Here is a 20,502-nt window from a genome sequence, read left to right on the forward strand (position 1 = left end):
CTAAGATCACGGGGTCAGCAAGATCCAGGTCTTCTGAGGCATCTCTCTTCAGCGTGTAAATGATGCACCCTCCGCCTGTGTCCTCACAGGGTGCCCCCTGCACGTGTCTGTGCCCCAATCTCTTCTCAAAAGGACATCGGTCGTATTCGATTAGGGGCCACCCTAATCAGTCAGTTCAGTCGCTCAGTCGTGGCCGACTCTTTGCGACACTATGAACTGCAGCACACCAGGCCTCCCTGTCCATCACCGATTCCTGGAGTCCACCCAAACTCATGTCCATTGAGTCGGTGATGCCATCCAACCATCTCATCCTCTGTTGTCCCCTTCTCCTCCTGCCTTCAATCTTTCCCAGCATCAGGGTCTTTTCAAATGAATCAGCTGTTCGCATGAGGTGGCCAAAGTATTAGAGTTTCAGCTTCAGCTTCAGTCCTTCCAATGAACACCCAGGACTGATCTCCTTTAGGATGGACTGGTTGGATCTCCTTGCAGTCCAAGGGACTCTCAAGAGTCTTCTCCAACACCACAGTTCAAAAGCTTCAATTTTTCAGTGCTCAGGCTTCTTTGTAGTCCAACTCTCACATCCATACATGACTAGTGGGAAAACTATAACCTTGACTAGATGGACCTTTGCTGACAAAGTAATGTCTCTGCTTTTTCATATGCTGTCTAGGTTGGTCATAACTTCCCTTCTAAGGAGTCAGCTTCTTTTAATTTCATGGCTGCAATCACTATCTGCAATGATTTTGGAGCCCCCAAAAATAAAGTCACCCACTGTTTCCCCAGCTATTTCCCATGAAGTGATGGGACTGGATGCCATGATCTTTGTTTTCTGAATGTTGAGCGTTAAGCCAACTTTTTCACCCTCCTCTTTCACTTTCATCAAGAGGCTCTTTAGTTCTTCATTTTCTACCATAACAGTGGTGTCATCTGCATATCTGAGGTTATTGATATTTCTCCCAGCAATCTTGATTCCAGCTTGTGCTTCATCCAGCCCAGCGTTTCTCATGATGTACTCTGCATATAAGTTAAATAAGCAGGGTGACAATATACAGCCTTGACATATTCCTTTTCCTATTTGGAACCAGTCTGTTGTTCCATGTCCAGTTCTAACTGTTGCTTCCTGACCTGTATACAGCTTTCTCAAGAGACAGATCAGGTGGTCTGGTATTCCCATCTCTTAAGCATTTTCCACATTTTGTTGTGATCCACATAATCAATAAAGCAGAAATAGATATTTTTCTGGAACTCTCTTGCTTTTTCGATGATCCAGAGGATGTTGGCAATTTGATCTCTGGTTCCTTGCCTTTTCTAAAACCAGCTTGAACATCTGTAAGTTCATGGTTCATGTATTGCTGAAGCCTGGCTTGGAGAATTTTGAGCATTACTTTGCTAGCATGTGAGATGAGTGCAATTGTGCAGTAGTTTGAGCATTCTTTGGCATTGCCTTTCTTCGGGATTGGAATGAAAACTGACCTTTTCCAGTCCTGTGGCCACTGCTGAGTTTTCCAAATTTGTTGGCATATTGAGTGCAGCACTTTCACAGCATCATCTTTTAGGATTTGAAGTAGCTCAACTGGAATTCCATCACCTCCACTAGCTTTGTTCATAGTGATGCTTCCTAAGGCCCACTTGACTTCACATTCCAGGATGTCTGGTTCTAGGTGAGTGATCACACCATCATGATTATCTGGGTTATGAAGACTCTTTTGTACAGTTCTTTTGTGTATTCTTGCCACCTCTTCTTAATATCTTCTGCTTCTGTTAGGTCCAGACCATTTCTGTCCTTTATTGAGCCCATCTTTGCATGAAATCCTCCCTTGGTATCTCTAATTTTCTTGAAGAGATCTCTAGTCTTTCCCTCATAGCCTCACTTTAATTTACCTCTCTAAAGACCATATCTCTTAATGCAGTCACATTTTGGAGTACTGGGGATTCGGACTTTAAGGGGTGAATTTCAAGGGCCACAATTCAGCTCACAAAAATGACCTCTAAGCCTACTTACAACTCCAACATGAAAGAAAGTTGAGTAAAAAGTCCTAGTTTGTTTTCCTCAAAAGCCATCTAGGATTTCCCTGGTGGTCCAGTGGTTAAGAATCTGCCTGCCAATGCAGGAGACCCGGGTTTGATCCCTGCTCCAGAAGACCCCACATGTCCTGGGGCAACTAAGCCCACGCACCATAACTACCGAAGCCCGAGAACCCTAGAGCCTGTGCTCCGCAACGAGAGTCACTGCAGAGAGAGGCCCACAGATTGCAACTGGGGAGCATCCCCCATGCCTTCTCATGCACAACTGGAGAAGCCTGCACATAACAACAAAGGCCTAGCGCAGCTAAACAGAAAAAAATATATACACTTGGCAAGTGTGACTGTAAAAAAAAAGCCATCTGCTCCGTGGACCAGAAATAGAGCCTGTGCAAGCAGAGGCAGCTTCTCTGGGCCTCTAAAGTCAAAGTGAGTCTGCATCCCTAGAGGAGGATTGTTAGCATTTTGTATAACCCAATCTACTGTATTTACTCATTTATGTTATCTAGGGCATTGCTATTTACTCTTCCAGAGGTTGATGTAAAATGAAAGGCTTTGACAAACAGTGCTAATTAACACATTTTCACAAGGGGCAGTGCAACAGGGCGCCTGCTGTACTCGGGCTGAAGTGGTGGCATCCAGGGCACAGGCCACAGGAAGGGGACTTTTCTCAAGAATGGTCATAACTGCCTGGGTCATACTACAGGCATTCTGAAAAGATCAAATAAGCACGTTAAGAAAAACGCAAATGTGTAAACTACCATTAGATACAATGCAGATATTTCAGCAAGAGCAGCCAAGTCTTTTACAGATTCCATCTGAGCCAGCACATGGAGAAATGTTTAAGGTTTAGGATTCTAACATCCACTGAAGTCAGCTGGTGGTGGAGAAAGAAATCCTCTATACAGATCCCAGGGACTGCTATCGTCCGCCCCCTCCCCCGTCGCTGACTCGACGGTCTGTTGCCGCGGCAAGGCCTGGATAAGCCGGCATGAGTGGCTCTGTGTACATTGCTGACTCATCAGCAAAACCCATGGAAGCCTAAGTCCCTGGTGGGGTGGCCAGGGAGGAGTGAGATCGGACGTGCGGTTTTCACATAGAGAAACCAAGCAAAGCGAGAACTTAGATCAGCAGCGTCACCAAAGACACGCCATCAAATCCAACACCCTTGTTTTCCAGAGACAGGAAAATACAGAGAGGCGGGATAGGGCCACTGTTAGTAGGCCAGTGGCAGGCCAAGGGCCCTCTGCTCTGTGGCTCTTAGGCCGGCCACAAAGTGCTCTGCTCCTACTGCGAGGCCCCTGCGCAAAGTCAAACCTACACACAGGCTCGAAAAAACACCTCTGAATTGGATTCAGGAAGTTGGGTGTATGTTTAGGTCGACTTTACAAGATGGTTAATATTTTAAACTTTGATGAGTTGGTAGGAATGAGGGAAGAGGAAAGTAGAAAAAACAAAGGCCACTCAACAGCTGCCCAATATCCTGGATCACAAAAGAAACATTCACCCAGAAACAAAATTTGGGGTTCCTAGAGGAAATGACTCAAAAGACCCTTTCTACTGATGCAGAACCAGAGACCTCAAGTACCAGTGCTGTGGCAGGACACAGGGTGAACCAGCATTTCTGCCTCCACCCACGGGCTGGAAAAGGGCTGCCTCCAGCAAGCAGACTTCGAAATCAAATCATCAGAAGTTGACTGTATGGTTTGGGATGGGTAAGGAGCAGAGGGATTGCCCTGGCGGCTCAGCAGGAAAGAATCCACCTGCAACGCGGGAGACCCAGGTTCCATCCCTGGGTTGGGCAGATCCCCGGGAGGAAGAAATGGAGAGCCACGCCAGTGTTCTTGCCTGGAGAGTCCCAAGGACAGAGGAGCCTGGCCGGCTGTGGCCCATGGGGTCACAGAGCCAAACACGATGGAGCAACTCAGCATGCACACACATTCAAATTATAAAGCCTACAAAAATATCGTTTAGATTTAGTTCTATTGGTGATCTAGGAATTGGAAATGGAAACAATGATTTTCTGATTTAGCCTAACTAGGACACTGAACATAAAACTGTTCCCCTATAAAAACTACAAGAATCTTCTTTGTGGAATAAAGTATATTACAGCTATTAGTAGCATTCCTGAGGTAAGGTAATAAAAATCAATCCTACACTCGGGCATTTGTGTTAAAAAACAATAATAATTGATTTGTTTGCTGGTCTAGTCCTGGTTTGTTTTCTTTCCCAGTTTAATCGCACCTAACAGATAAACACTAGCCACAGAAGATAACGCTTAAGCCATTAGGCCGTTTGGGGCATCACATTCCCTCTAGTATTGCGTTTCTCCAGGCAGAAATGAGGGGCCACAGTCCTAAGGGTGAATGGAGACTCTCTCTAGAATGAACTCCTTCAGTTATGAGTTAATAACACCAAAAGAGCATTAAAGATATAGCCACGACTTCATGTCCTGACTTTAGAATATAATTTTCTTCCCCTTAGAAGCACTGAACTTGTCACTTCCCGAAAGTCCTGTTGCATGGCACAGCTTCCAGAAGTAACGCTGATAGCGTCATGTGTCTTGCCCCAGATAGCTTTACTAGCTGAAGGGAAGGGAGGAGAGTGGAGGAGGAGGATGGTTACAGAAACCCCGGGCTGAAGTTAGCTGTTCCAGCTATGTGCCAAGGTTTCCTACAAACATCTCTGGCTTCATTCTCTCTCCCAAGATCTAGACTCATAAACACAACTTCCCAATGGGCATCTTTCTCATCTGATAGGACCTCCACAAGCCCCATTCTTCCGCACTGATAGCTCTTCCCTGGGTTTCCTTGCTTGGTAAGTGGCACCACCACCCATTTGGTGCCCAATTCACAAGATAACTCTTCTTTCTCACTCCACCTACACTAGGCCCTGCCCCCCCAAAACTCTTGATTTTACTTGCTTTTCTCTTTTCCAACTCCCAGTGTCTCAGGTACCTAAGCTAACACTTCTGTAACACCTAGTATTTTCCTTTTATGCTACGTCATCCACCCCCTACCAGAAAGTGAACTCTGTGAGAGAGGAACCTTATCTGTCTGGTTCAGTACTGTATTCCCAGAATAGAACCTGGTCATTTAATAAAGACTTCTTTAAAGAAACACTGAAAGAACATAATATTTAATTGTGAACTAACTCTGTTAATGATGTATGATACCTAGTCATGTCTGATAGCTAGTCATCATACATGCATTTCTGTATGATGCCTAGTCATCATTAAAAACATTTTTGCCACTTATATACAGTGTGAATTGGTTTAATCACATTACTCTCTTCCTAACACTTGAAGGTAGTTAATCCGGAGGAATGACAATTTCACTGGGGGTAAAAAAAGATAATTTGAGAGAATGGAGTATTTTAGAGGAATGGAGAGCTCACCGGGAAGACAAAAGAGGGTGGTTGGAGCAGGTGAAAAAGTTGTATCAGACACTGGTCACTCAGAGCAGTCCAAGATGTGAGGCTGGGCTGCATAAAGGGACAATATACTCGCCAATCTAAGACCGTGCCTATGAACCTACAAGGTAGCTGAGAACACAGGCTTTGGAGTCTGAGTGGCTGGTCTGAATTCTACCACTGCTAGTTACCAGCTGTATGACTGTGGGCAACTTACCTTAGCACCTTGAACTTCCCCTCTCTGAGACAGACACAGCAATGCCTAACTCACAAGGCTACTGCAAGGATAAATGGGGGCTTCAAGGTAAAGCATTTCACCAGTGACTTGGAGGGCACTTGGATGTAGTAAATGCTGAAATGACAGTGTTAACAACTATTACTATTTTCTCAATATTATACTATAATTATAATGTTTGTTAAGTTTGGAGATTTCTTAATTTAAAATTTTTATTTTTCAATAAAATTTAAAAATTAAAAAAATTTGTGATTCTGCAATTCTATTGCTATTCTGCAATTTTGAAGTTGCTAAAAAAAAAACAACAACACAATTTTATCTGGGATTGGTGGAAGGCACAACATCAACAAAGGTCATGCATGAGTCACCAGCTTGTGACTCAAGCAAGAAAGGACAACTCATTATTTATCTGAAACTCAGGGAACGAAGTAAAATGGGACTTCTCTAAAGTAGGGCAGAATAAACAATAATAAATGCTCCACCAAGAGAAGTGTTGCAGAAAGGGAACCCCTTCCAGGACCTGAGAGTGGGTTCTTGTCTAACATTCAGAAAGGAATTGTCCGGAAACAAATGGTCCAAGCAGACACAGCTGACAAACCATAAAACCTGAGACGGCGAGCCACGCAGCAGAGTCCTCCTGGGTTCCTTTAGCCTGTTGCTCTCCACCCTTCTCAGTAAAGTCTCACCCTCTGTGTCTCCTTGGACAATTCATTTCCAAGTGTTAGACAACAGCCCCCTCTGGGGCCCTGGAAGGGGTCCCCCTTCTGCAATAGAAGTGTTTTAAAGAAACATCAAGGCAGACATCTGTTCATGCCACCTCTTGCTCAAACTCACCAATGACTTCCCATTGCTCTTAGGGAAACACACTCTCTCTCGGTGGAACCCGGAGCCCTTGCACGAGCCCTGCCCACCTTGCTGACTTTTATCACTCCTCACTCCTCGTTCAGGTGATACGCACACTTGTGGTTCCCTCATCTTCCCTGGGTGGCTTCTGTGCAAACACCACTCTGCTCAGATGTCTCTTCCTTAGAGAAAGCCTCTCTGTTAGCTCAAGTGGAAACGGTCACCTCTTCTCAGTCACTCTGGGAACCTGCGTCCTGCGTGAATTTTGGCACGTCATCATTCATCATGATCAGAAATGAGATAATCTGTGTACTGTTCACTATCTACCCCAATAGAAGGTTCGTCCTACGAGGACTGGCCTTTGTCTATCTCATCACACATTCCAAATAACCCCAAGACCTACAAAAGTGCCCGTCACCTAGGGCATGTTTAAGAAATATGTGTTGAAGGAGTGAATTAATAACAACAGGAATAACACCACCTGTTGTTTACAGCTGAGCACTTACTATATCCTATGCATTATCTTATTAATCTTAACAATGGTATGAAGTCAGATACAATTTTTACCACCATGTTACAAATGAGGAACCTGAGGCTTAACAAAGCTAAATTGCTGGCTTATCCAAGGTCAGATACAGTTGAGCACTTACTATATGCTATGCATTATCTAATTAATCTTAACAATGGTATGAAGTTAGACACTATAGTAAGTGTGGGATTTGAACCCAGGTCAAATGCACACACTCACACATGTGCACTCTTTACAGGTGAACCGGCAAAAAGAAGAACACAAGGAAACAGGAGACCTACCAGACTACCCAACACTCCTACCAGGGTTTGGGAAGATGACTAGGGTCAAACCTGGGCCAATTTACTTTCTGCTCCTGTTCATTCTCCTAAATGGAGTGAACGCCCGACCGACATCCACAGTTATAACCAAGGACCATGCCGATCATCCATTGCTGAGGTGACCTCACTACACTCAGCAGCCAACCACACCACACAGGATCATGGGCCAAAACTACGGTCCCCAGACAAACGCAACTCGACACTGATTTTTTCTGAAAATGTCTGAGCTTCCTTCTACGTGTTATCTTTTTAAAGGAAAGAAAAAGTTAACAAGTTACTGTTTGTCAGCCCCCCAGACTACTATTCAAAGATGTTGTTGACAGCAGACAAAAGGCAAAGAAAAGATGATTAATACTTGAGAAATAAGAATGGGGTGCAATTCTTCCAGTTGGAAAGGTTTTGGAGGGGTATGCTATGAAGGAAGCTTGAAGAAAAATTCTTATCTACTATTCAAAGTATCTTATTGTAATTATATAATTAAAATCTACCAGGCATCCCAAGAATAAGTAGAAATAAGTTAGCCACACTGCTTAGGCTTTTGACTTGCACAAAAAAGGCAGTAATTGACACTGTATGACTCGAGATAATTAAACAGCTGGTGCAAACACTCATACTTGGACTCGCGTCAGGAATAAAATGCAATATCTCTGGGATATCACTTGACTTGACTTTTTAGTACCTCGATCTCTTAATATATAAAGAAATATTATAATTACTGCCCAAGTCAGGTTATTTGATACATTTTGATATTAATTCTTAATGAGGTACTATAAATTTCCATCTGATTTCATTTTAAAGAAAAAGAACTAAGACTTGAAGCCATGATAATTCTGTAAAAGTAGGCTTTTAATCATTTAAATGTATGCTACTTAGGGAAAGCTATACGGGAAACCCAGATGCTCAATGGTAAAGAGTCCTGCCCATGCAGGAGATGAGGGTTCAATCCCTGGGTCAGGAAGATCCCCTGGAATAGGAAATGGCAACCCCCTTCAGTACTCTTGCCCGGAAAATTCCATGGACAGAGGAGCCTGGAGGGCTACAGTCCATGGGGTCGGAAAACATTGGACCCAACTGCTGCTGCTGCTGCTAAGTCGCTTCAGTCGTGTCCGACTCTGTGCAACCCCATAGACAGCAGCCCACCAGGCTCCCCCGTCCCTGGGATTCTCCAGGCAAGAACACTGGAGTGGGTTGCCATTTCCTTCTCCAGCACAGGAAAGTGAAAAGAAAAAGTGAAGTCGCGCAGTCGTGTCTGACTCTTAGCGACTCCATGGACTGCAGCCCACCAGGCTCCCCCGTCCCTGGGATTCTCCAGGCAAGAACACTGGAGTGGGTTGCCATTTCCTTCTCCAATGCATGAAAGTGAAAAGTGAAAGTCGTGTCCGACTAGTAGTGAGCCCATGGACTGCAGCCTACCAGGCTCCTCCGCCTATGAGATTTTCCAGGCAAGAACACTGGAGTGGGGTGCCATTGGCTTCTCCAATGCATGCATGCATGCTAAGTTGCCTCAGTCGTGTCTGACTCTGTGTGACCCTATGGACAGCAGCCCACCAGGCTCCTCCATCCACAGGATTCACCAGGCAAGAACACTGGAGTGGGGTGCCATTGCCTTCTCCAATGCATGCATGCATGCTAAGTCGCCTCAGTCGTGTCTGACTCTGTGTAACCCTATGGACAGCGGCCCACCAGGCTCCTCCATCCACAGGATTCTCCAGGCAAGAATACTGGAGTGGGCTGCCACTTCCTTCTCCAACTGAGACACATACATATTAACGGCACAAAATCTCAATGTTTATTTTACCTGATATATAAGGATACAATATGTCTCCTTAGAACATATACAGCTTTAAACATACACACACTCTCACTCTCTCACACACACATCTGGTTCTTTTATGGGAAGATAATTATACTGATCCACTATAAACTGACCTAAGCTTCAAGCTATTTTCCAATCTAAAATACCAAAAAAGGGAGAGAATATATGTATCTAGCACCAAGAATGGAAACTGAATATTTTGCTGTACTTCCTTAAAGAAACAAAATGTTACAGATAAATGGAGGGCTTCCCCATCTTCTTTCTTCCCCAACCAGTCCCCTTCTTTTTATGTCCTGTCCAGAAAGCTAGGGCTATATGAACTCAGGATGCATTTTCCCTCCATAAATTTAAGTGGTTTTTTTTCTATACAATTAGGCATATCCATAAAAGTATGTATAACTTTTGAAATGCATTGTTAAAATTTGCATAAGTGTACCAAACTGTGTATTATTTTGCTTTCTCCCCCATTCAACATCATGGTTTGAGAGCTTTCTATGTTGACATACTGATATAGTCCGTTCCTTTTCTGCATAATATTCCATCTTACGACAACCCTACACTGAATGCATCTATTCCCCAATTGATGAATATTTAGACCAGTTCTCTTTCTCACTGTTAGAAAGCTGCAGTAAGCAAGTAGCATCTTTGTACATGTCTTTCTGCATGTGTGTAAAAGTTTCTCTGATGGCTCATGAGGTAAAGAATCTGCCTGCAACATGGGAGACCTGGGTTTGATTTCTAGGTTGGGAAGATCCCCTGGAGGAGGGCATGGCGACCCACTCCATTATTCTTGCTTGGAGAATTCCCATGGACAGAGGAGCCTGGCAGACTATAGTCCATGGGGTCACAGAGTCGGCTACGACTGAGCGACTAAGCACAGCACACAGCAAACGTTTCTCTAGGCAGATAAGTATCTTAAAATGCAATTATCAAGCCATAGGAAATGTCCAACTTGTACATTACCATGGACTGCTGAATTGGTCTCCACAGTGGTTATCAAGCAACATAATCTACCAGAATATTGGCTAAATAATAATTTAAAAAATCAAGAGAACTACTATATGCAAGTCACTGTTCTAAGCAATTAATGTGCTTTATCTCATTTAGTTTTCATGAAAAAAAAGGTTAATACTAATGATATTCCTACTTATAGATGACAAAACAGAGATACAAAAATTATATAACTTCTCCAAGGCCACATGGTTCCAAGAGGCATAGTGAAGCTCTAAACCAGGCAACATGCCTCCCAGTCCCTGCTTGTAACCACTATGGACACCGCCTTTCATGAATAAGGACAGGAAGAGACCCTTCCCTGGAGACTGCAGCTATCTCCTTTCTCTATTTTCTTACTCTTGGTCCCTGTTTCTTTTATTCCTTGTCCTTTATTGTTCCCTCTCCCTAACTCACGTCTCCCTTGGTCGACTGTAAACATGTCTAGAACACCGAGGCTCAGGTGATGGCATTGGAGGGGTGCTCAGAAAGGCATTTGCTCCTGAAGCAAGACGTGGAAACAGGTTACAGTATCATACAATTCCCCATAAACGTGAGGATACAAGGATACTATTTTAAACCATAAAACAGAGACCAACATGTCAATAAGATCAGAAACTCAGAACAGGATCTTGGAGACAAGCGTAACTGATTTTCCTCAGCCCATTTCTCTTCTTCCACAACAAGATTTCCTTGCTCACTTCGCTCACGTTCCTGGTTTTAACTATCCCAAATCTGTATTCCCAACCCTAACCTCTTTTGGGGCTTTTATAATAGTCAACTGTCTGTTCGACCTTCCCACATAGATGTTTCAATTTTAAGGTAAACCAACCGATCGCTGGATTCTGATGAACTTCCACTCTCTCCTCTATCCTGTATCTTCTCCAATTTCCTCCTGGATTTGGCAGAACCACTGCACCCAAACTGAAACACGAAGGCCTCTACATCACTTCTCACATCAAACCATTCCACTGATTCTACCTCCCCCACACACTCCTTCCCTCAGCTTCTGCTGCTACTGCTGTGCTCCAGGCCTCTATCATCTCTCACTTGGACTCTTTTAAGAACCTTCTCAGGGGGCTTCTGCTTCAAAGTTCCCCACTGCATTCCAAATAAATGAACACCGCTGGCTCTCCTCTGCTCCGAACCTCGCCACGATGCCCTACTGCACCCAGGATAAAGTTCCTTTCCTAATCCCAGCTCCTATCTGGCTTTCAATCTCCCCATCTTTTCCAACCCCCTTCCTTTTAGTGTTCATCCTTGCATCCTATTAAACTGGGTTGTCCAGGCCTAATTAAACTCTTCAATTAAACTTAACACGTATGCAGAGTTTTGATTTTTAAACGATAAGAGTAATAGTTACTCCTTTAGATCATGTATAATTTCAAACGAGATGGCTGAATGGCATCACCAGCTCAATGGACATGACTCTGAGCAAGCTCCAGAAGACGGTGAAGGACGGGGAAGCCTGGAGTGCTGCAGTCCACGGGGTCGCAAAGAGTAGGACACGACTGAGTGACTGCACTACAATGACAACATGAGAAATAAGCCTTATCATTTTTTTTCTATTGTGGTAAAGTCATTTTGTAAATAAAAAATAACATTCCATTAAGAAAAGAGAAGGAAAAAATCTTCAGGGCCCTCCTCTGTTGTTATTTTTTAAATCAAGAATTGAGTTATTCTATTTCCATTCTTTCCCTTCATTGTGGCGATTGCCAGCTAAGCAGTTAAGGACTGTGGATGTCAGGATATAACCAGGGAAACAGGGAAATAGGCACCAACCTTAATTCAGGGTGGTTAGATAGATGGCGGAAGAGCTGAGAAGCCAGAGAACCTGGAGAAAGCCGCAGCCAGCCTCCGCAAGGCCTAGGTCTGAAGGACGGGGTGAGGGCCGTGTTACCAGAGCTCAAGGTCACTCACAGCACGCAGAGCCACAGGTGAGAGGCGACTTGGCAGGGCATGGAGGACTCGGGTTGGCAGGAGGCAGGGCTGAGTCTGGGAGCAGGGCTGAGCACCGCAAAGGAGGGAACTCTCAGCACACCAAGTGAGGGCTGCAGAGGGCGGCCCTCAGTCTCCAGCTGAGTACTGGCCAACACCTGCATCTGAGCAAACCACCGAAGCCGGGGCGAGAACCACATGAATTAAAGGGATTAAAGGGAACAATCTCCAAAGTTCACCCAAGACGGAAGAGGGAAGGCTTTTCCCTTTCTTCATACCCTCTCATCCTCCACCCGGGCCTCTCACCAGCCTGGCTGTTACCACCCCAGCTGAAATACCTAGGTACACACCCCCAGACCGTCTAAGGCAATTGGTCTAAGTGTAGCTGGAGCGTTAGGAGTTTTAAAAGCCACTGCAGCAGCGGAACCCAGCAGACCAGGGGCTGGGAGAAGCAGCTTGTGGAAGCCTGCACTGGCCCTGCAAGGTGCAGAGAGGCCCCAAGAGCCAAGGGGCCAGGATCAACAAACAAGGCCGAAGAGGCAGGTAGAAACAAGGGAGAGGGTACGAAGCAATACAATCATAAACACAGTCCTAAATCTCCAGCTCCAGGTCCGCTCCCCTGATCTCGCCAGCTGCAGTTTCCTCCCCATTCTGACGCTGACGGCTATCCCTCCAGTGACAGACTGCTAACACTGTCCCGCGTGTCCTCAGCTGTGGGCCGGCGTCTTGCTATCCGCTCTTGCTCTCTGTGCAGCGCCCACCAGGAATGTCTGTGTTCCTCCTCTTGCTAGTAGCGTCGTGTATTTCCCTCTCTCCTCCCTAAATGACCAGCCAACTCATTTGGATACTTAGCAACTATTTAGTAGTAATTAATGGCTAATGATGGTTAATATATTATCGCTTCCAGATAGTATTTGCATGACAAAACTGACTGAGTATAAGAATTTCAGGTCAAAGTTAGAATTGCTTGAGTAGATTTTTGTGTGTGCCTTAAAATGTAAATCAATTTGAATCACATAACATAGGTGATGGCCTAATATTAAATAGTAATGATTTTTGTTGTTCTTCTTAGTCACTCAGTCATGTCTGACTTTTTGTGACCCTATGGACTTCAGCATGCCAGACTTTCCTGTCCTTCACTTTCTCCTGAAGTTTGCTCAAACAAATGATTAATTGAAATGTATTTTGATCACAACTCTACTCATGGTTGCTGAAACATTCAACAAGGTGAATATAGCCTTAAAATACATTTATATTTCTAGATAAAGAAATCTAGTCATTACATAAATTAGCCTAGAAATGTACTTGCTGTAAATACCAAAGTCTTGTGGTTTTGAATCAAAAGAAATTTACTTTTTTAGTGGAAATAGGAAGCATTATCCTATTTACCTGAGATAGCCACTTTCCAGTGGGGACAAAATCCAAGATTGAAATCAGAAATCATTTACTCTGTGTGTGTTTAGACTGATAGATATGTTAGTCAATGAAAAATGGGGTCCAAGCTGCCGAACTGCTACAATAGTAAGTGGTTCAAAACTGGACATGCTGTTTTAAAATTTGTTTTCTGGTATGATGGTTTCTTCACTATGAACCTATATAAACTTATGAAAATCTACTTTTTAAAAATTATTTTTGTTGTTGTTTTAATTTCTTAGTTTTTAATTGAAGAAAAATTACAATATTGTATTGGTTTCTGCCATACATCAACTTTTGACTATATTAGGATAGTTACAATTTTTGTGGCTATGCTGACTCCTTTAAACAAACCCCCATAACCAGGCTCCTCCATCCATGGGATTCTCCAGGCAAGAATACTGGAGTGGGCTGCCATTTCCTTCTCCAGAGGATCTTCCCAACCCAGGGATCGAACCCAGGTCTCCCGCATTGCAGGCAGACACTTTAACCTCTGAGCCACCAGGGAAGCCTAAGATAGTCACAGAATACTGAAAAACATGCATGCATATATACGGGCCAGACAGATCTCTCCGTATGATCCTACAAGGAAAACATAAAGGCTATGAATTCATAGAAAGATGATTTCTGTTTATCAACTAGCAACATGATATTCTTCCAATTAAAAAGTAAAACTGTCATCACTAAATTTTTAAGCCCTCAAATCTCAACCACCACTAACCTGACTTCAAAAATTCTCACCAAGGGAAACATATCCATTCTACTTACATACATGGGCATAATCTCACCACAACTATCAGAATCTTTTAAAAGTAGTTAATTCATTTCAATGAACAGGATAAAAATTCAAAAGCAGTAAATGACCACAAACTGATGGAATCCCAGTAGGCTTCTGGGAACAACAATGTGACCACAAGAGCTTTCTTCTTCCATTACATCATTTAAGGAAAAAAAGATGCTTTTGTATGTGAAACTAGAATATTAAGGTTAAGTGAGTCATTCGTTTTTACATAAGGAGATATTAGCGTTCATGTAATGAGTTTTTATGTAATGAGTTCTCTCTTAAGAAAAGAAAACACAAGTGTGGAGTTTATGTAATTACCAAACCTAACGGTAAACCCGCTAGGGTTCTATCATAAAGCTATATACTTTAGACAAAAGGCAAAGGTAGAAGAGAAATTACTTTTCTTAGCATGTGAGAAGACCTTAACAATTTCTGTGAAAATAAAACCTACATGCACACTGTGTACTGAGTCGACATTCAATTAACATTATTGAGTGATTAAATCATGATGTCTAGGAAAGCCACTCATGAGTAAGACCTGACAAGGTACCTTTCTGGGAATAAATGGCTGTGGGTTTTAAACACACTATTAGGTGAGGGGAGATCCTGCTCATACAACCCAACCAAGCTGAAGAAATTCATCACTGTGAGTCTAATTCATCACAGCTCGGAGAACATAAACATAACCTGGACAAGGTTAAAGGACAACCCCAGACCATAATATCACAAGGCTCTCTGAGTGTGCCTCAGGGACCCTGTGTCTCTGGTGGCTGTCCATATAGTGCCTGACTTTGTGACAACAAAGGGGTCAGAGATTTGAGACGGAGAAGGAATGGGAAACAGCCTCCCAAAGCAAAAATCAAACAAGGAAAAATAGTCACAATTGCACTGGGAAAAGAAAGATTCTAGGTTGAAACTTGACATTAGAAAATATTTTCTTCAGTTAGTCAAAGGGATATTAAAGGAAAAAAGATCAATGTTTCTCAGATCTTGCCAGTGTCTATTTCTCCTTTGTAATTTCTCATAGAACAGTAGATTTAAAGATTACCACATACACACAAACGCACACGGTTGCTTTTAATTACAGCAACTTCAAATTTTAGGGACAGACAGGCCATGCTTTTCTATGAGGTTTAAGTGTATCTGGCTCCACATTTTAGAGCCAACAGCAAAGCAGAAAGACATAAAGAGCAAGGTACTATTCAAACAACTTCAGACAAACATTAGTGGTAAGAAACATTACATAAAAAACACTAAGTATTTATAGATTTTTTTGCTTAAAAGATTACATGGGAAATTTTAGGTAGAAGAAAGATTTTTAAGTATCCCATGTTTTCATGGCAGATAAAAATGCAGAGACCCATGTAATAATCAGAAAAAATTATATAAGATGCTCTTCCATGTAATATCATGGATTAATGATTTTGGTGTGTTACATCACAGCCTTATTAAATATAATGGACATCTTCAATACACCATATATTCAAGGTCTTTCTGCATCAGCAAGTGGCTGAGAATAACTGAAGGCTGAAAAAACATAATCCTCTTTATCTACTTAAACTCTTCTTCATAAATGCCTTAGACAGCTGGACCCTTCAAGGTCCATGGAGTAATAGAGTTGACTAAATTGGTGCTTTTATACCTGAAAACACTTAATGTAAGAGTCTCTTAGCATACAGAAGGGAAACACCATATTTTGAGATAATTCAACTAAGTTCTTTATTTCCTTCCTTTTGATTCTATTTTAAAGAGAAAGAGCAACAGAAATCCCCACTCCCACCTAAACCTTACCCCCAACACAAATTATAATATCCGTAAACGTGCTCAAAGGAGCTATAAACTATGAAAAGATGAAGTTCAACTGCTGAGAGGCAGCAACAGTAGGCATGCTCTTACCTGATATGGCCAATCAGTTCAATAAGCTTGTGACTAAAAAAATAAGCTGTCAGCTCAGACACATGGCTCAGGACTGAGCAGACCCCAAAGAGAGTTGTTGTTCCATTCAGGTCCTCCAAATGCCAGTAGAGAAAGGTGAACACGAAGCCATATCCGAAACCCATAAACCAAGCCACGAACAACACGGAGCCGTACTGCACGCTGCAAAGCAGCCTGATCAAGTCCCAGAAGCTGAAGGCCTGCGAGTGGCTGGTGGTGGTCGGTGTCTCCTCAGAGGACTCCGTGGAGCTGTTCCTCTCCACCTGAGGGATCTCCACCTCTTTCCCTTTACTTTCACTGTTTTTGAAGTGGCTGTAGCGGAACCGGAACTGGGTAGCAACAATCAAGGCCATGGTCATGAGGACCCCGAAGACGAAGAAGACGATCTGGTAGTTCCGGTACTCGGGCGGCTTACAGCCCTTCCCTTCGATGAGCACGTCCATGTGGGTGTAGTCGATGCCGATGCCCACAGACAGCATGGCCAGGCCCCAGCCCAGGGAGCCCCACATGCGCTGCAGGCCATAGCGGTCTCTGTGCTTACCCAGGTACTGGAGCGTCACTGTGTCCACGATCGTGACGGAGGAGGCGCTGAAAAACTCTCCTATTACAACAACGACCAAGACCACCAGGAATATGGCTTCCACTTCTTGCTGATCATAAACAAGAGTGACTCGGTCAGAAGGTACAGGCTTGGTGGTGGTGACGATGGAGGTGGTTGTCTCCCTGGTTGCATTTCCTGGGGGGGCAGAGGAGGTTGCAGTGCTTGGGTTCAAGGTCACAATATGGTCAGTAATTTCATCGGTCTCAGGCTGCAGAGTGGGTGCACTGGTCTTGTTTGGAGCTGTCGGGAAGATGACAGTTTCTGTGACATTGGGTTCTGCTTCTGACATCACTGGCCCATCATAAGGAAGCAGGTGCCTTTTCTCACGAATTCTTGGGGAGGTGGTGATGAAAGAGACGATGGAAGAATTTGTCGGCAGGATAGTGAATGGGTGACTTGAATTGGTGGGATGAGCTGTTGGGGGGATCTTTGGTACACATCGCAAGGTAGCGGGTTTGACAAATCCGATGCCCAGGTTGAATAAAACCCAACACAAAAGAGAAAAGAGGAGGACGATTTTGCCTTTTTTAAAGCGATCTGCAACTACACCCCAAAAGGGGGCACTGCAGAATTCAATGAAGTATCGAATACCTACCAGCAGTCCACTCTGGCTGGGTGACATTCCCAGCTGCTTGTAATACACAGGCAAAAGGGGGTAGAGAGAGCCATATGCAGAGTAAAAGAAAAAATAAAAGACCTTGGAAATGAGAAGATCATTGTTTATCTTAACGCAGTGTTTCTCTATCCAGTCTATTTCCTCCTCAGGAATAGCAGCTGTTTCAGACGGGGACGGCGTTTCGTTTGAAGGTGGTTCTGGTTCCCTGGAAATACCATTAAAAGGATCGGCCAGCACGTATTTCCTCTTTTGTTCCTCTTCATCATCGGTTAAGATGGCAACTTTATCATCTGTCGCCATGGCTTATCACCACCATCAGAAAGCTGACGGCCTTCAAAATTTTGGCTGTTGATCTGTAAAAAAAAAATTTTAAAGAAGGCTTAGAATGAAAATGATAACATTTAAACATAAGAGTTTCACCTGGTGGGAAACAGAGGAGTTTCAAACTACAACTAAAAGTAATAATTGTGAGAGAAAACTATCACCATTCACTTGCAGCCATACAATAATGATAAGGAAAAATAACTTTACAAAATTCAAGCGCTCTCTCTGTGGCCACTGACTGGCTAAAATTACATCTTCTAATAGTTCATTCTTCAGGTTCATTCTCAATCTTTTCACTGATTCCTAGGGAAAATGTACAAATAATAGGGATTACGTCTAAACCAAATAAAGGGTAAACAGTATTTACAGTTTCTCGATTTTACTTTTCAAACAAATCCATTGCACTATGAAGTCTAGAATGCTTAGAAAATAAAGGTAGCTAAAACCACTTCAGTTTCTTGGGAAAAAACAGAAATAAGCCCTTAACCACAAACACAAATGTGATGAGAAAAAGGGACCCAATCGCACATTTGCATCTGCATTTGGTCACTACAGCCATAACAAAGATATCCTGATAAGGAAGTAGTCTTTATGCTGCTTATATTACATACATTTTCCAGATGTGCTTTTATAGACTGTAGTTTAAGAAAATGTCAGAAAAATAGCAGATAGCATTTACTGAGTACATCCTCTGCACCAGACTACACTGAAAGATCTTTAAATGTGTTAATTCACATTCATCACAATATCTCTATTGTCTCCTCCACTTTACAGATGAGAAAAAATGAGGCGTAGTGAGTTTAAATAACTCACATGTGCACAGCAAGGATTTGAACTCCAATATTATGATTTTAGGCTTCCCACATGGCTCAGTAATAAAGAATCCACCTGCCAATGCAGGAGACTCAGGTTCAATCCCTGGATCAGGAAGATGCCTTGGAGAAGAAAATGGCAATCCACTTCAGTATTCTTACCTGGGAAATCCCATGGACAGAGGAGCCTGGGAGGCTACAGTCCATTGGGTTGCAAAAGAGTCGGACATGACTTAACAACTAAAACAACGACATTATGGCTTTAGGACATAAACTCTAGTATACCACACTAAACTGCCAAATACCACATTTTGGATAATAAAGTGCTATTAAATCTTTTTATGAGACAGGGTGTTTCATATGAAAGATAAGCAATATAACAAAGGTAGAAACTTATCGGAATGATGCCACATTCCCCAGAATTTCCTTTTCTTCTATTATACAAATGATTAAAGAGTCAAAAGGTCTTGCTTGCATCAAGATTTGTCAAGGTGCAATGAGTATATTTGTATGTAGGAGGTGTACATATTAAATACCTATTAATTCCTCTCATCTTCTTTACTAGAGAGAAATAACTCCACCCTTTGGAATATATTTTCCTCTCCGTTTTCCCAAAATGAGAAGTAAATTTCTGAAGATCTTCCAAAATCATGCTTGTAAACATTTAAAAATGTCTACCTAGCTTCAGGCAGACAGTAGAAACATAACGTGATGAGGCCTGTGTAATAAGTCAAATAAGTCAAATTATCTTTTACCACCAAAAGTCAGGTGTCAACATAGTTCTAGCTTTGAAAATGTTCATATATTTCTCTTTAGGTTAAGTTTTTTTTTTAATTTGAGGTAAAATTCATGTAACAAAAAAGGAGCCATTTTTAAGTGAATAATTCAGTGGAATTTAGCACACTCACAATGTTGTACAACCATCACCTCTCTCTAGTTCCCAAATCACAGTTTTCTTAATCATACTGGAAAACTTTTTTTCATCTCCCACAAAACTTGAAGGAAAAGCAAAATCCACCCTTCTGCTGCCAGGCTAGAAGATTTTCCTCACTATTCTCCCTTATTTTCCTTTCATCATTAGCGCCTGCACCTACTCAGGTCAGCACCTCCAATTCTATTTCATCACCTGAAAAACACAGTCATTCTCCTTTGGACTTATTTTCTAAATTAATTTCAGTTTGAGCTCAAACTTCAAAGAAATGTTTGTCATTTTTAAAATGTATAAAAATTACATGACACTTCTGGTAAAAATGGCAGATTGAGCACATCTGTTTCACTGCATCCCTAAACCTGACTCAAACAGCAACACCAACGAACACCCACGCTTTTAAAGTCATAATCCAAGCTGTGAACATTTAAAGGTACATAATAGCACTAAAATAAAATCCTGGAAGCCAACACATAGACAACTGGTAAATAATGGTGAATCTGAGAAAACTGAAACCCTGGTTGACAGTGGGGAAAGCCAAGAACAACGAATTACAATTTATTCCTCAGAGTCCCTCAAAGGCTCACGGGTTGGCCATATGAGGTTCATCTGCAAGTAAGAGGGCATGTGTTTAAGGAGGGGTTGCTGCTAACAACAGAGTTAACAGAAAGTCTGGACCCCAGCGCAGAAGGCCCAGTCCCCTTCCCCTCTCCACCTAGCTAGCCAATCAACTAGAGGATATCCCTCTGGAGAGGATAAAACGGAGTTCCTGAGTCACAGAGGACCAGTAAGAGCTGAGAGTACGGGTACCACACTGAAAAGAGGGGGGCGCTGAGTGAACATACACATCCTGGATTCAAGCCCTGGCCTGGACCCCCAGCCCTGCCCCACTTTCCACACTAGCTTCTCAGAGGCTGGAAGGTTCTTCACTGGAGAATTTGACCAACCCAAGAGAAACGACCTCTCAGTCATGATATTGAAACCT

The 20,502-nt window shown here is 42.9% G+C and overlaps 1 protein-coding gene across 1 annotated transcript in view; it reads right to left on the minus strand.

Annotated features, from left to right (window-relative positions):
- Window positions 1-17,753, minus strand: part of MFSD6 (major facilitator superfamily domain containing 6) — a 61,881-nt gene extending 44,128 nt beyond the window's left edge. Inside the window, exon 1 of the mRNA XM_068967863.1 lies at window positions 16,198-17,753. Within this exon, the coding sequence (XP_068823964.1) occupies window positions 16,198-17,753 (1,556 nt within the window). The remainder of the gene's footprint in view (window positions 1-16,197) is intronic.
- Window positions 17,754-20,502: the final 2,749 nt, after the last annotated feature.

The sequence above is a fragment of the Capricornis sumatraensis genome, chromosome 3 (genome assembly GCF_032405125.1).
Source record: "Capricornis sumatraensis isolate serow.1 chromosome 3, serow.2, whole genome shotgun sequence".
Classification (NCBI taxonomy): Eukaryota; Metazoa; Chordata; class Mammalia; order Artiodactyla; family Bovidae; genus Capricornis; species Capricornis sumatraensis.